The sequence below is a fragment of the Lolium rigidum genome, chromosome 6 (genome assembly GCF_022539505.1).
Source record: "Lolium rigidum isolate FL_2022 chromosome 6, APGP_CSIRO_Lrig_0.1, whole genome shotgun sequence".
Classification (NCBI taxonomy): domain Eukaryota; kingdom Viridiplantae; phylum Streptophyta; class Magnoliopsida; order Poales; family Poaceae; genus Lolium; species Lolium rigidum.
Genome location: NC_061513.1, coordinates 9,835,995 through 9,852,492, shown reverse-complemented (window position 1 = coordinate 9,852,492; position 16,498 = coordinate 9,835,995). Strand labels below are relative to the sequence as shown.

Here is a 16,498-nt window from a genome sequence, read left to right as displayed (position 1 = left end):
GAGAAATGGCTTCTCTGCTTGCTAATTTTTGGCGGTAGTATAGCCAGGCATATTCACTTCCAAAATGTCTATCTTAATAGGGAATGGAGTTTTGGCACCCAGGTCTAGATGATCTTGTTATCTGGACCAGCCAATCTCGTGAGGGGATCTGTGCCAAATTAATTTTGATGAGAGATACGGTGTCTGGTAAATAGACCACTGTATTTCCGTACCAAAGTCCGAGGGCCTACGTGGGTGCCCACTGTATGGGAGCCATGACGGCGCTCCGTGACGGGAGAGAGAGTTAGGATGTGTTCGGTTCCAGAATGGCAAGGAACGGGATGGAACCGTCCCGTGCCTAGCTCCCATCCTGGCGTTCGGTTCCAGAATTCTGAGGAATGGGATGGAACCAACTCGTTCCCCAAAAGAGCATATTCCCGCAATATGCCGTTCTAATCCGTTCGGCCGAATCGGCCGGACCGCGCGGAACGAGCTCAATCAGCTCGCTAATCCTTTTCTCTCCTCCAGCGCGGAACGAGCTCGACCAGCCAGGGAGGCGGCGGCCAGCCAGGGAGGCGGCGGCCAGCCAGGGAGCGCGGCGGCGGGGCCGGCCCGAGGAGGCGGCGGCCGGCCCGACACGGCGGCGGCGGCCAGGGAGCGCGGCGGCGGGGCCAGCCAGGGAGGCGGCGGCCAGCCAGCACGGCGGCGGCCAGGGAGCGCGGCAGCGGGGCCAGCCAGGGAGGCGGCGGCGGCCAGCCTAGCGTGCAGGCGACGCGGATTAGGCAGTATTAGGCATAATTTAGGTTAATTAAAATTTTAGATTAAATAAGGATCTAATTAATAGAGTATTTAGACTAATTAGGTTCCTTGCTATTCCAGTGCAACCGAACACAAGTATGAAGTGGAATGGAATGGAGTGAAATGGAATGGAATGGAATGGTTCTATTCCATTCCACTTCATCCTAAAACCGAACACATCCTTAAGGCCTGAGCAGGCCTACCTGTTTCTTGTCACGAAATTAATGCAGGCAACTAGATCCAACCAGAAACAGATCCTCCTCGAAGAAAAAGTGTAGCTCGTGAGATCCAGCCTCAAGCTTGACAAGAAAAGGGCTGATGTCGCCGGCTCGCCGTGCACTCGCGCTCCCAGACAATGGGAGGCAGCGGCCGGTCGGCGTTCTCCTACTGCAGAGTCGAGAACTGCTGCTCCGTCAGGACGCCCATATATCGCATCGTGCATCGGTGGAGCTCGTGATCTGGTTTTGCTGCGCGCCTTGATCCCTAGGGGGCCCATCTCCATCGCCTCGTTGCCGGCACTGAGTAGAGGCCCAGCATGGTCGGCGCGCGGTGTTTTTTTTGTTCTCGAACGACCTGCACCACGGTGGGGAGAAGAAAGGCCGCATCGTGTATACGCGTCAGGAACGGCCGGCAACCAGGGTAGGGGGTACAGAGAAGCGGCCCCCTCCTCGCGCGCCAGGCCGGCGGCCTATTATTCATGCCCGCGCATGCATCTCTCCTCCACTGCCTTCAGCTCCGCGTCGCTGGTGAGCGGACGAGGACATCGGCAGCAGCCTCTACGAGCTCGTCAAGCCCCGCCTCATGGCCGGCGCTCCACTGCTGGTGGCACGTGCGATGTCCATCCCGTCGATCTAGTCCAGGTTGCTGGCGTTCTGTTTGTACCGCTGATACTGAAAAGGACATAAATTCGCGCAGGTGGCGGCCTTGCCACTGTTCCTAATTCTGCCTGCAGGTGGAAATACATCAGCAAATACAAAGCCCGGTACCAATCTCAGAGCAGTTGGTCGGTCAAGATATCAAGAGGATCTGGACCCAGGTTCCGTTTTGAATTTCCGATCTTAATAGCTCTTTTATCCATGTAGATGTTATCAAAACCCTAGAAAGTGTTGAATGCTTTCTTCTCTTCTATGTTCCACATCAACTTGATCAGAGTCAACATGACGTTTCAAAATTGCAATTACTCATGCCACTGATGCATCATAAGCGCGACAAATACATGTTATAGTATGAGAAGTAGACCAAATAGGGAACAACGAAGCACACATGATGTTTGATTTAGAACAATAAATATCAGTTGGCTTCATAAATGGATGGAGTTAGAAACTAAAGTAAACTAAATGAAAGGATCAACATGGCGGTGAATCCCCTACTTTTCCAGAACTTCTCTGGTCTGAATGTCTAACGGTACGTAAGGTGCTTGTATGATAAACAAAGAAAATAGAGCTCTTTTACGGTGATTGGCACGGAACCTTGGTTCCGTCATATCTAAATTTGGTTCCGTCATGTCTAAATTTTTTCTGACCGTTGATTAAATCAACGACAATTTTTGCGTAATAGCTATAATGCTTTGATCACTCAAAATATGTGTTGGAAGGGTCAAAAGTGATCGTCAGCCATGATTGGTTCATCAAAATCAAAAGGAGACACCGAGGTCGTCGACCATCCTCGTCTCCCTCTCCTCGTGGCCTTCTACTACTTGATGAGCGCCGCCGCTGTTGCGGTCATCCAGCCCTTTCTTGTCTCCTTCCTTGTCTCCCAGGCCTTCTCTCACCGTGGCGAGCCGCGAGCGCAGCCCCCTCCTCATCAGCGAGATCCCTGCCGTCTAAGCCAAGATCTAGTCCGCTAGAACGCCACTGCTCAACGGCGGGATCGGGGCCGCCTGCCTGAACAGCGGGATCGGAGTCAGCGGCCACCACCCTCCTCCTCGCCCGCGGATCAGACGCCACTGCCTCAAGGTCAGTTTTGTTGAACACTGTTGGCACTTCTTGTACTATGTAGACAATTCTTGGTTTATGAGCATCTTCATGAACTGTTGCTATATTACATCAAAGTGTAAACTTTCAGGAAACAGAACACCGCATGATCAGGTCATCACGAAAATGTGAGATTTCTTGTAGGTCCAAATCCCTCAATCTATATCACATCAAACTATCTGTAAATTTTATTAGCTTACAAAAACTGTCCCAGAAAATATAATCACACATGATCAGCCATCATCAAAATATGAGATTTCTTGTGTGCCTTCTGGTTTGTAATGTCTGACATCATAACTTGCTGATCCGTCTTAGTATTCTGGTTTTTTCCTTTTCTAACTTCTGTAAAGCACCCAAATGAAGTTAGAATGCATTTCAGAAGAGTACTAGTTAACCCTGACCACTACTGTTTTGAAATGAGTACAGATGTTTCTGGTTCCGTAGAAGCATATAAAGGAGATCAGAGCACAAACTAATACAGAACTCGATGAGGTATACAACCAAAAGAAGATATCCATAAAAACTGGAACAAAGAAGAATAGGAAATGCAATGCATAATACCATAAAATGCACAATCTCCTAAATTATTAAGGTTTACCATCCGTGCAGATCTTACTGGGGCAGTAGCAGCAAATGTATAGTATATGACACTACTAAACACTTTCATGACCCATAGCATATGACTCTGTTCAATAGTGCCGCATGGCCATGCAAAAGTGAAGAGCTTAAGCTAATATTAGTTGCTGAAAATGTAGATCAGGTTGGCGGTTTTGACTGTAGAGGTAATAAATGGTTTCAACTTGTATTAATATTATAGGCGCTAGGAAAATTTGCGGCCTTTTGCCTTAATCTTATAGGCGTTAGAGCACTCGATGTTTACTTGTCCATTCATTACAGAACTGCAGGAAATTTAAGGAATTACTTGGTTACTCTAACACATGGCTGTTCTAAGAAATCTAATTGTTAGTTTGTATTTTATATGCAGGAAGATATGGCCCTTAGCTCATTGCTGACATGGATACATGATCAACTCCCCGGTATATATGATCAGTCTTCACATGGCGTCTCTGACTTTTGGTTAAACTCAGCGTCCCTGCTTTATTAATAAGGACAGTTGGTCTCCGCTGCCATTCAACTGTTGATACTCGCATGTCGTTGGACAGAAGCAGGCATTGAAAAATCTGAAGGTAGTTTCATAGTGTAGATGGCCAAAGGTCAACCATTAGCTTTAGAATCAGCTAACAAGAGCGTACATATTTGAGGATGGGGCACTAGTTCTCCTTAATTATGAGAATGTGACCATATCTGAAGGCGGACATCCTGGCGGCAAGTTGCAGAGTTGATTTCCACGATATGAACAGTCAAGACTTATAAGGTCAAGCCTGTAATATTTGAGGATGGGGCACTAGTTATCCTTAATTATGAGATGTGACCATACATGTTCTTGTAGAAGATACGAATCCAAAGGTTTGTTGTGCAAGGAGGATATACATACCTTCTACTTTAAAATGATTGAATTTCAGAGCTGCTGCACCCTTCGAGAAGATTGGATTTTGATGTAGTGAATCTCAGAAAATGGAAGGAGTAGGCATAGCAATAATGTGTGTTCCTTCTTGCGGTCACATACCAATGCAACTTTTAGAACTACAATATGTGTAATGCTGCACCAGATCATTCCAGTGAGTAATTGTTAATTTGTATCTCATCAGCATCATGCCCTTGACACAAATTTGTATGTTAATTTGTGTTTACCCTGTGGCAGTGCTTCTCTTTGATTCTTCTATGCTTGCTAAAATTGTTGGAACTTTGGTTAGTAAATTGTTTCCCTAATGATGCACTGGACCTCAAGTGCTTGCTTTTCATCATGTTCACTCAAAATTTAGCTCATGTAAGCATTATGAAGTATTACTGAGTAGCGAGTACATAGAAACAGGAGCATTACTCCCTTTTCAGTAAAATATTGCAAAAAATCTCAAACTCGAGGGCAACAAACCAAATATTCATTCATTCATCAACATAAATATATACACTGGTATTTTCATATATTTACATGCAATTTCACAATCCCTGTGCTACACAAAATATACTAGTACAGTGCTCTAATATCTCATCAACACCAAGTGTAGTAAAATAGAAAACACCAAGTGTAGTAGCAACAACTATTTCTTCACCTCAAATAGACATGTATCACGCAGAACAACTGTGACTACAGGGCAGGTACTAGCACTGTGGTGAGCACATTTACAACCGTAGAAACCTTGCTGGAAGATAGAAGCTCTGCTAGATGAATATATGTAGTCTGAAATTCTTCAAGAAATCTGCTTCGTTATCTGAACAAGATAGTATCTGAAATTCTTCAAGTGTTGCTATCAAGAAGCAGAGCACTTCAGTACTGTAATGCCTGCAATCAAGATAAAAAAAACTAGATGAACAAGACAACTTTCCATGTCAATCAAACTCTATTGCACCTTGCAGACACTAGCAATCCGAAATTTCTGAACAAGATAGTAACTACTGCATAATACAACACCCAATTTCTGAAACAAAAGTATAGTACAAAGTACAAACACAAGTGGGGAAGAAAGGACTGGAATCGCATGTGCTGGGGCTTCCTTTCTACCTTCAGAGGAATCGGGCGCTAGCGCGCCGTCGCTTCCATGAGAAGCAGCGAACCCACACAGGGGGCTACTCACGAGCAGAAGGCGGCGGTGGTGAATCAGGTGTTCGCCGGCACTATCGCTTCGGCGAGTTCCAGCAGAGCTGCGCGCGGCTGATAGCGAGCAGAAAGTGGCGGCGCGGAGTTGGATGCTCGCCAGCACCGGAGCTTTGGCAGCTCGGCGAGATGCAGAGCTCGAGTAGTTTGGTGCGGCTGATCTATATTTTCATTTGATTGGGATGGTACGATTACTTGTGTACGACATGTTACGGAGACGACGTACACATACGATTCACGTTTGGGTGATTTAGCTTTAAGATGCGTGCAGATTCATCCAATGGTTCGCCGATCGAATGGTTGTTTGTTTTTTACAATTTTCGTTAAATATATTAGAGGTTCCGGACCCACGTATTTTGGTTCCGGTCCCACATTTTTGGTTCCGTCAGTTTGGTTCCGTCTATTTACTGCCGTTGGATCGGGGTGAATGGACGGTAATTAAAAATGCCAATCACTCTAAAACTTGTAAAGAAAATATTACATAGATAGGAGGACATCAGTAGCCAGTAGCAGTTCACTGAACTGATTTCATTCTCGCCCTGCAGATACAACATATGCATCAAATTGTGATATTTTTGCATGTATAGTTCGCTGAACTGATTTCGTTCTCGTGGCCATTTTTCCACGGATGATGTTTGGAGTAATATTTAGTAATTAGTACATGCATAGAATGGTCAAAAATAAGATATACATAACATCCACCGGCCTGGACAACCTTTGGCATGCGCACCCAAACATCATCCGTGGAAAAATGGCCGCGAGATAATAAAGGCAAGCTAACTAATCATATTACAAATGCACTCTATCCTTTCAGTATAAAAACTCAAATCAAGTGGATAGCATCAAGAAACTCGGTTAATACTACCCAAGAGAATAAACAAATTAATAAACTACAACCACCTTGGAATAACAAAAGTATCATAATTTACACCTCAAATCAGCTTACGAAGATGTTTTGACAAAAATATCTCTGATTAGATGCTGAAGTTGTGTCAAATATAGTGCGTCGCTAATGCCACCAGGAGACAAACGATATGACAGCTAAATTCATGTTAAATTGTTTGTCAATACAAACTCCTCAGTATATGTCCTATGAAAGACATAGGTTCAGCTAATCGTTTTTTAGGATACCTTGTCACAACTTGTGCATACTTCAAATTGTCATCCACACACATCCGCATGTGTTGGGTGTTTATTTGTGTGATCTTATAGTTTTCATCCATTAACTTGCAAACTGAAAAACTTAGCAAGGAAACTCTATTGGTTTCTGGATGTTTTTTCTATGTGTTTTCTTGTTTTCTTCTAATATAAATATCCTTTTTGTTCAGCCTTATTACTGAACATGCCAACTGACTACACCTCTACAAACCTAGTCACGTAAATCCACACTTCAACACTCAGAGTGATGAAAATAAACAATTTAAATAGTTTAAAGGTGTCTACATTCAGTTTCAGAACTAACAAATGAAGTGTGGATACTAATGTTATTTGAGGAACACAAACCAGACTATTTTTGTATTGGAACATGGTATTGATTTCCTTTTAGGGTTGACCATAACATGGGAATGGAAACAACAACAACAACAACAACAACAACCAAGCCTTTCAGTCCCAAACAAGTTGGGGTAGGCTAGAGTTGAAACCCATAAGATCTCGAAACCAAGTCATGGTTCCGGAACGTGGATAGCTAACTTCCACGCACCCCTATCCATGGCTAAATCTTTGTCGATATTCCAAACCTTCAGGTCTCTCTTAACGGACTCCTCCCATGTCAAGTTTGGTCTACCACGACCCCTCTTAACATTCTCATCACGCTTTATCCGTCCGATATGCACTCGGCGCTTCCGGAGACCTCCGTTGGATATGTCCAAACCATCCGAGACGATGTTGGACCAGCTTCTCTTCAATCGGTGCTACCCCAACTCTCTCCCGTATATCGTCATTCCGTACCCGATCCTTTCTTGTGTGGCCACATATCCATCTCAACATGCGCATCTCTGCTACACTTAACTGTTGGATATGTCGTCCCTTCGTTGGCCAACACTCAGCGCCATACAACATCGCAGGTCGGATAGTTGTCCTATAAAACCTGCCTTTTAGCTTTTGTGGCACTCTCTTGTCACAGAGTACGCCCAAAGCTTGGCGCCACTTCATCCAACAAGCCTTGATTCGGTGGCCCACATCTTCATCGATATCGCCATCCTTCTGCAACATGGACCCCAAATATCGAAAAGTGTCTCTCTCCGGTACCACCTGCCCATCAAGGCTAACCTCTCCCTCCTCGTGCCTAGTAGAACCGAAACTCGCACCTCATGTATTCAGCTTTAGTTCTACTAAGCCTAAAACCTTTCGATTCGAGAGTTCGCCTCCACAACTCTAATTTTCTATTAACCCCCGTTCGGCTATCATCGACTAGCACCACATCATCCGCAAAGAGCATACACCATGGGATGTCTCCTTGTATATCCCTTGTGACCTCATCCATCACCAAATCAAAAAGATAAGGGCTCAAAGCTGACCCTTGGTGTAGCCCTATTCTAATTGGAAAGTCATCAGTGTCGCCATCGCTTGTTCGAACACTTGTCACAATATTATCATACATATCCTTGATGAGGGTAATGTACTTTATTGGGACTTTGTGTTTCTCCAAGGCCCACCACATGACATTCCGAGGTATCTTATCATAGGCCTTCTCCAAATCAATGAACACCATATGAAGGTCCTTCTTTTGCTCCCAGTATCTCTCCATCAGCTGTCGTACCAAGAAGATGGCTTCCATGGTAGACCTCCCAGGCATGAAACCAAATTGGTTTTTGGTCACGCTTGTCAACCTTCTTAAGCGGTGCTCAATGACTCTCTCCCATAGCTTCATAGTATGGCTCATCAGCTTGATTCCACGGTAATCCGCCTCCATTCTTCGGGCATCTTGTTTGACCGAAAAATGAGGTTGAAAAGCTTAGTTAGCCATACTATCGCTACGTCCCCAAGGCCTCTCCACGCCTCGATGGGGATACCATCGGGACCCATCGCCTTGCCGCCTTTCATCCTCCTTAACGCCTCCTTAACCTCAGACTCCTGGATACGTCGCACAAAGCACATGCTGGTGTCATCAAAGGAGTCGTCTAGCTCAATGGTAGAGCTCTCAGCCTCTCCATTGTAAATGTTGTCAAAGTACTCCCGCCATCTACGCTTGATCGCCTCATCCTTCACAAGAAGCTGATCATCTCCGTCCTTGATGCATTTGACTTCGTTGACATAAGAGTTTTAAAACATGGGAATGAAAAACATAAAATAAATATATCAGTAAGACATAAGAGTTTTAAAATATGGGGTGACACTAATATAGAGAAACAAACTGACATATTATTCGAGTGTTACATGCATTCCGAATAATCATTTTTCATATGAGATCTGAATAAACATATCTGATCCTACATCTACAACGTAATGAGATTTACTCAACCGCATAATAGTAAATAACTATTCTGCCATGTTCGTAAATCTCAAATTAAGACCTGCTATCTTGGCAAATAAGCTATATAATTTGAATTCATAACACAATTTATTTGTTGTTTGTACATTTAATTTACAAATTAATACTTTTTTTCGATAATTTCTATACAGATAAGACTACTATATTGTCATACATAATCTAGGGCATTGTAACTCGTGTTTGTGATAGGAGATACTTCTACAATTTTGATTGGAGAAAAAAGCACATAGTCTAAAGAAATTCCTTAAAGTCTATATGAAAAAAGGTACGGCTATGCAACCTATTTGGGTTCTATACATGGCACAAACTGTTCCAAAATAGTAAACACTAAGTATATCAGAACATACAGATCAGGAGTACCCTCTCCCAAGATAGCAAGCACACCACATCGCCCATTCATGCGTAGGAATATAATCATCATTTTGCCAAGTTCCTGTAACATGTTTCTCTGTATTCTGGACCCGTGCAGGAGAAGAAAATAAAATAGATCAGACTTTGGCAGTAAGGTAGACAATATATGTTACACACTACTCCCTCCGATCCCTTTTAATTGACTCGAATTTAGTAGAAAGTTGTACTAAATCCAAGTCAATTAAAAGGGATCGGAGGGAGTATAATTTTTTTTCTCTTTTAAATCACTTCAATGACAGTTATTTCTTACCTGTATGGATATGTAAAAAAGTACAACAGACAGCCAAGCCAAAGTCCATCACTTGCAGACTGCTAGATATAGGTTCGCCGGAATCCTATGCAATTGCTTCACCTGGTGCTACACGGGAACATTCTGATTCTTCTTCACATGACCACATCCAATGCGATTGGTACTCCCGCAATTGATGATGATGATGAAGGTGGATCAATAGTTGGTTTAAGCTCAGCCACTGATGTTGACGGTGATGATGCCCAGCATGGACCAATTGTTGTTTTAACTTTTAAGCTCTGCCCGCTGATGTTGACAGTGGTGATCCTCAGTATAATAAGCGGAATTCCGCAGTCAAAATAGCCAACGATCATCACCAATTCTCCAGGATTCCCAAAGGTTGTGATATACACTAAACACTTGCTCCATCCCTTCTCCGCCCTACGGTTTTGAGCGCCAAATTTCTCATCGGAGGCAGCCCCTAGGAGGTGGGATCTGGAACCAGCGACCAGCCAAACCCTCTGGTCAGATTTCGCCCAAACATACAGGCACAACCATACACGCAGGAACGCACGCACAGACAGAGAAGAGAGTAAGGGTACCAAATCGAAACATGGCAGAAACGAAGTGGACGAATCCATGACGGGGCGGCTCAGATCTACGGCGTGGCTTTCGCCGGACCCGACGACCGGAAGCAACGCCCAGACTCCGCTGCTCGGAGCTCCCTACCACCGCAACCGCCACGGACGATGCTGCGGCGGCTGCCCAAGCAGGGCACCCATGCCGATGGCGCCGCGGCGTGGTGCTGATGGAAGGGCTGGCCTCGCGAGGCGGAGGTCCGACGCGGCCACCGGTCGGAGGCACAGGTCTGCACGAAGGGCCGGGCCTCCTCATCGCCGCCGGTTTCAGAGTGCCCTCGGTCTCTAGTTGTGCGGTCATCGGCTACGGCGAGGCGGGACGGCCAGAGTGGCGGGGGGATCTGCCGAAGGGCGTCGACCAGAGGGTTGGTGGGAGGAAAGCCACCGCCGGAGCTCAACGGCGCGGCCGGCAGGAAAGAAGACCGTGAGGCGTGAGGGGTGGCCATAAGATGCAACCAGCAACAAGAAATAGAAATTTATCATTACTCAGTTGAGTTCAACACAAAGCTGGGGTACCATAAGGGATTACTCATCACTTTGGTAGTAACCAAGTGATGCTGGCAAGAGAGAGGCCAAGCCTGAGCTAGTAAATCCAGTAGAGATGGATATGCATAAGTAAGCAAGAACACATAGCCTATCCAAGTTAACCAGATAAAACCAACCTTGACAGCCAACTTAATAACCTAGCATCACCTAGTCTTTTAAACCATCAGAAACTTCCCATTTTCTTCAAAGGATATCACAGTGGCATTCATTTACATGATTTCCTACTGTAAATATCTCTATTTTCACCAAAACGAACCAATTATCCAACTATGAGATGCAACCAGTGGCAGTAGCAAGAGCTAATGAGGTCACAGCACAGCACAAGCAATCACACCAGTGAACCACAGCTGAGGTTACATCAACCATAAATTCATCCAAGCCAAACAAGAAATAGAAATTTATCATTACTCAGTTGAGTTCAAAACAAAGTTAGGGCACCCAACACTAGTTGGCTTCCATCCAAGCTTCAATAACACATCAAAGGAATCATTACTGCATAAACAGTTCATCCAATTATCTGACATCAATAAAGAAAACCTTTACAGATAATTGAATTAGTCAACAACAATCATACCAGGATACTATGAAAGCATCAGGCACATCACCAAAACACTAGCACATGATGATCATTTGACCATTTAGAGCATGCACACACAATAGCAACAGTAGTTCACCAGGAATGGTGAGAAGCTGCAAGAGCATGCATCTAGCTGCAGCAACAATGACAGCAAGCTAGGATAGATAGATAGATTGCATCCAGTAGCACATCAACAGCAACAGCAGCCAGTAGCACAACAACAACAACAACAGCAGCACAACCAGAGCAGCAACAACAGCACAACCAGAGCATTTCGTCGAGCACTTTGTGCTCGCGCGGGAGAGGAAGAGGGAGGGGAGGGGAGGGGAGAGAGTTCACCGACGACAGGGGTGGAGGAGGAGGTTGACGACGACGGCAGGGGTGGAGGAGGAGGAGGAGGACGCGGCGGCTCCTCCACCTTGACGCGACGCTGACCCCTCCTCCACCTTGATGCGGCGGCCCCTCCTCGCCGTAGCGGCAGCTTGTGCTGCAGGTGACAGGGATGGGAGGAGCGTGGCGGCATGCGACCCTCGCGGAGGAAGGCGGCGGCAACGGCGATGGCGACGGCGACGCCAGCGCTCACCATGGCGGCGCGCGGCGATCGGAGAGGGGTACGGGCGCGCGGTAGGGAGAGGTGTACGGGTGGGGAGGGGTACACGGCATGATATAAGTTCCACTATTTCTGTGGCGCACCAGAACTAGTGCGCCACTGAATCAATTATTTCTGTGGCGCACCAGAACTAGTGCGCCACGGAATCAATTATTTCGGTGGCGCACCGAGTGCAGTGCGCCATAGAAATAGTGGAACCAATGATTAGGGGTGGCAGGGTGTGGGCCCCAACTAGTTTCTGTGGCGCATGAATTCTTGGTGCGCCACAAAAATAAGCTATGTTTGTGGCGCACCGAGTCAGGTGCGCCAGAAAACAACTTTCTGTGACGCAATTTAGATTGGTGCGCCATAGAATTAAGATCTCACCTATAAGTTTTTTTCCTATTAGTGTTTGCTCTGGCACCGTCGGTGTTCGTGCACCCAGAGATACTCCAAGAGGAGGTCACCCCCGGTGAGCCTTCCCTCTTTGTCTTCCCATGTCGCGGCACTACTGCTGTGCCTCCAGACCCTTGCCTGGTGGAGGCGCGTCCGTTGTTGGCACAATCGGGAGGATTGCCGGGTCGCTGATCCAGCTTGTGGCGACCAACATTGACGAGCTCCTCGAGTTGTGTATCCCTCAATTCTCATGGTTAGCACTCTCTTATCTGTTTCTCGATTCCGTCTGCTCAAGATCGGGTGACCATAACTCTTATGAATTTCCATCCTTCGAAGTTCAAGGGAAATAACATTCTATGTGTTTTGTGTTGCATTTGATATTTGCATATTTGCATGCTTATCAATACATTTATTATTTTTAGTGCTAAAAATACAAATAAAATACTTCGAAAATTTAGAATAAAAATCTAGAAGCCCTTCTTTGACCTTAATTACCACCGTGAACTGCATGACAACCCAAGGGTGAACCTTATTCGGATTTAGTGTGCATCTTTCATAGTGAAGCGTCTGCCGCTGAGAAGGAATACATGATGCTTGATCTTCAATTTTTTTTACTTGGATGGTTGGAGTGATGATATAACGACAAAGAGCCAGAGTCGAGCGGCAACAAAATCTAAGCATGTCATATCTCCCGAAAGGACTAAGAGCATGTCTAATAGACTCCTTATTTTTCTACCCCTTAAAACGCGAGTAGAGGGTCCTGTATTCACTTTTCGCTGGCCGAAAACTCGTTCGAGCTAGCAGACCCCGTATTCTCACCCCGTAAAACAGAATCCTACGGAATATTCTATTTTCAGCGGCGGCGCGCGGGTGGCTATGGCGGCGGCACGGGGAAAACGGTTGGGAATTCTGAAATATCCGCGCGCCCTAGTGAAATGGGATGAGGGGTTGACCCTGTATTCAGCCTCCCGCCCCGTACAAGTAAGGGGCGAAGAGTCGCCCCGTAGCCAAAACTGTAAAAAATCGATGCGGGGGCCTGTTTTACGGGGTTTGCTAGACGGCCGGGTAGCGCCCAACCCCTTATTTCGACGGTTATTATACGGGTTTGGCTCTTTTAAGGGGTCTGTTAGACATGCTCTAAGCTATCTAAGTATATCACGGCAAAATCTAAGAGCGTCACGTGGAAGTGGTGAGGAGATAAAAACATATAATTATTATTTTTGTTCTTTTAAGTCATTTTAAACAACGTATTTCCCGTTGCAATTCACGGACAATTTTTCTAGTATAATAAAGATAGTAGGAGAGCAGATTTGGTGCACCCAGGTGCCAGTGCTCCTGATTTTTGTAATATTTAAAAATTGTAGTTATGTGTTTCAAAAAATTATAAATTTTATTTCACAAATACATACACATGTTCTGAATACTCGTGTAAATTTTTGGTAGAAATTGCCTTGTATTTTGAGCTTAGGAAAAATAAGAAATTTGTAGGGATGGAAACTTTAGATTTTTGTCAGAAATTTGTCATTTTCGTATGGCTCAAAATACAAAATATTTTCATCCGAAATTTACAGAATATCTTCGGAATGTTTATAAATATGTACGCATTTAATTTCAGATTTTTTGGAATTATGGAAATATGTTTTTTAAATACTAGGATCACTGAAGCTCATGTGCCAAAGAGACTTTTCGAGGTAGTAAATACTACTACTATATGATACTACATTGATACTCCTATTGTGACTTGTTTTACGCTTAGCTGTATCCAGGTGTTTAGCCAGTGAAATATCCTCTCGCCTGCGTGACCGATGATCATGGTATGTACAGTGCCTACTCCCTCCGTCCACAAATAAGTGTACATTTGGATTTTTGGGTAAGTCAAACTTTAACAATTTTGACCATTTTTTTACCAAAAAGTAGCAACATGTGTGACATCAAATTACTATATTATGAGACTGTATTTTCAGATGAATCTAGTGATGGTAGTTTAGTGTCATAAATGTTGTTACTTTTCCCTAAAAAGTTGGTCAAAGTTAATAAAGTTTGACTTATCTAAAAACCCAAATGTACACTTATTTGTAGACGGAGGGACATGTAGTAACTGATGTGATTAACCGCCGTAAATAAGGAAGAAGCGGATTCGTACATGAAATCAACCGGATTTGATTTGCAGCCGACGCGTCCGCCCGCCCGCCCGTCTTTCCCGGCGCCCGCCTTCCTCCTTCACACGAGCCAGAGCCAACATAGTAATTTAATTGAAAATTCCGTCCGCGTCTCACCCCCGCCCGCCGCCGCCGCTCCTCTCGCCGCCTCCGCCCGCCGCCGACCGCCGGAGGGCTCTTCGGCCCGCCCATGCCCTCCGAATCGCCGCTCCTCTCCTCGCCGCCGTCGCCATGGGGGACCTCGCTTCCACCTGCAAGGTCCGTCCGCTCCTAATCCACACGCCAATCCACCTGCAGCCGGCCTAATCGTCTTGCTTCTTGTTCAGGATAAGCTAGCCTACTTCAGGATCAAGGAGCTCAAAGACGTGCTGATCCACCTCGCCCTGCCCAAGCACGGAAAGAAGCAGGTCACCGCCACACGCCACCTCCAGCCTCCTATCCTTACTATCCCCTCAAAGACAGCTGTTTTACCTATACTTCATCAATCTTACTCTGCACTGTCACCAAAATCTTGTAAATTGCATTGCTATTGACCAAACTTAGCTGTTCAATACCCTTGCCCTGCTGCTCTAGGAGTTCCTGTTCATTTAACTAACAAACTCTAGAAGTTTCTGATCCTTCTCGAATATCTGTTGCAGGATCTCGTCGATAGGATCCTCACGCTAGTCTCCGACGACCAAGGTCTGCTCCTCCCACCCCTCTTCGCGATCAATTTGTGCAATGCAGCTCTGTAAAATTAAAACATTGATCCCCGCAAAAAATTAAATTAAAACATTGACAACCTACCGGGTACTGTTTGCTAACTTGTTTTCCCATGCTTCAGGCCAGTGGCATTTTGGGCGGGGCAAGAAAAATGTTCCGAGCAAGGAGACGGTGGCAGGAGTAGTCGATGACATATACAGGTTAGCTTTCTTGCTGGATGTCCAGCCGTTTGTCCTGTCTTTCATGCTATTAGTGATTGGAGTTGCCATAATAGAACCAGTGCCATGGCAGGAAGATGCAAGTTCATGGTCCTCCTGACCTGTTCCCCCAGAGACAGGTTGCCCCAGATTTCAGTTACCTCAAACACCAAAAAGAACAAGAGCACCCTGGCCACCTGGTCGCTAATAACTCTCGCTGCGTCTGTGGTCAAACGTTTCTTCTGGGGAATCTGGTCAAGGTATGCTAATCTGGCCTTCTCTGGTTTTTCTTGTCCTCTCCTCCCCAAAAAGAAACACTTCTAATTATATAGACCAATGATCTTTGCATCATTTATTTTCTCTTCTAGTGTGAAGATTGCCAAGGGCAGCAGCATGTGGACTGTGTACAGATCCCAGAGAAGCCTACAGGGAGACCTGAAGTTCCTGCGCATTTCTATTGCCAATTATGTCGGCTAAAACGAGCAGACCCGTACGTACGCCCTCTTAAAGTCCACTTGGTTCGCTGTTTCTTTCTGTAATTTGTCACCTTGAGAAAATGATGCAACACTGTTGCTTAAAGGGGGTCAGACTATTAGGATATCCAACCAAATGTCACTTAGTGTTGTCGAACAGATCATTATGACCACTCTACAGATTCTTGATGAATTGGCTGCTATGTGCATGTCGATTCTCCCAACGGTAGTTTGAAACAGTGACATCGATTGTATGAATATAGGTTAATTTATACTTTCTATTGTTTCCAGTAGGCAGGAAGTGAGCTGTATGTTGGTTCTAGTATATCATGATAATATCTTTTAGAAAACAAGATTTAAGCTAAATAAGGGTGCTTTCTAGTTTCTTATTAATTTTATAGAACATCGTTTTATTCTGCGTGCTTTGATTGATTGAAGTATTTGCTGGCCATTTACTGCGGTGATTCGTTTGAACATGCAGATATTGGGTCACTACTGGAAATCCATTGCCACCTGTGAGATTGATGTTCTCGAATGTTGCAAATGATGGGTCAGTTTCACATTATAGACACCATATTTTTTGATACTCTGGCAATCGCTACTGGCCTACTATAATATCTAACTT

General features: G+C 45.1%; 1 protein-coding gene across 1 annotated transcript; it reads left to right on the top strand.

Moving 5' to 3' along the window:
* Nucleotides 1–14,661: 14,661 nt before the first annotated feature.
* LOC124661300 (E3 SUMO-protein ligase SIZ1-like) lies at nucleotides 14,662–16,492 on the top strand. The gene is made up of 7 exons (XM_047199167.1): nucleotides 14,662–14,759; nucleotides 14,828–14,908; nucleotides 15,140–15,182; nucleotides 15,325–15,403; nucleotides 15,495–15,660; nucleotides 15,769–15,890; nucleotides 16,355–16,492. Exons 1-7 carry the CDS (start codon nucleotides 14,733–14,735, stop codon nucleotides 16,455–16,457), a joined length of 621 nt encoding a protein of 206 aa, XP_047055123.1. The 5' UTR covers nucleotides 14,662–14,732; the 3' UTR covers nucleotides 16,458–16,492.
* The last annotated feature ends 6 nt before the right edge of the window (nucleotides 16,493–16,498 follow it).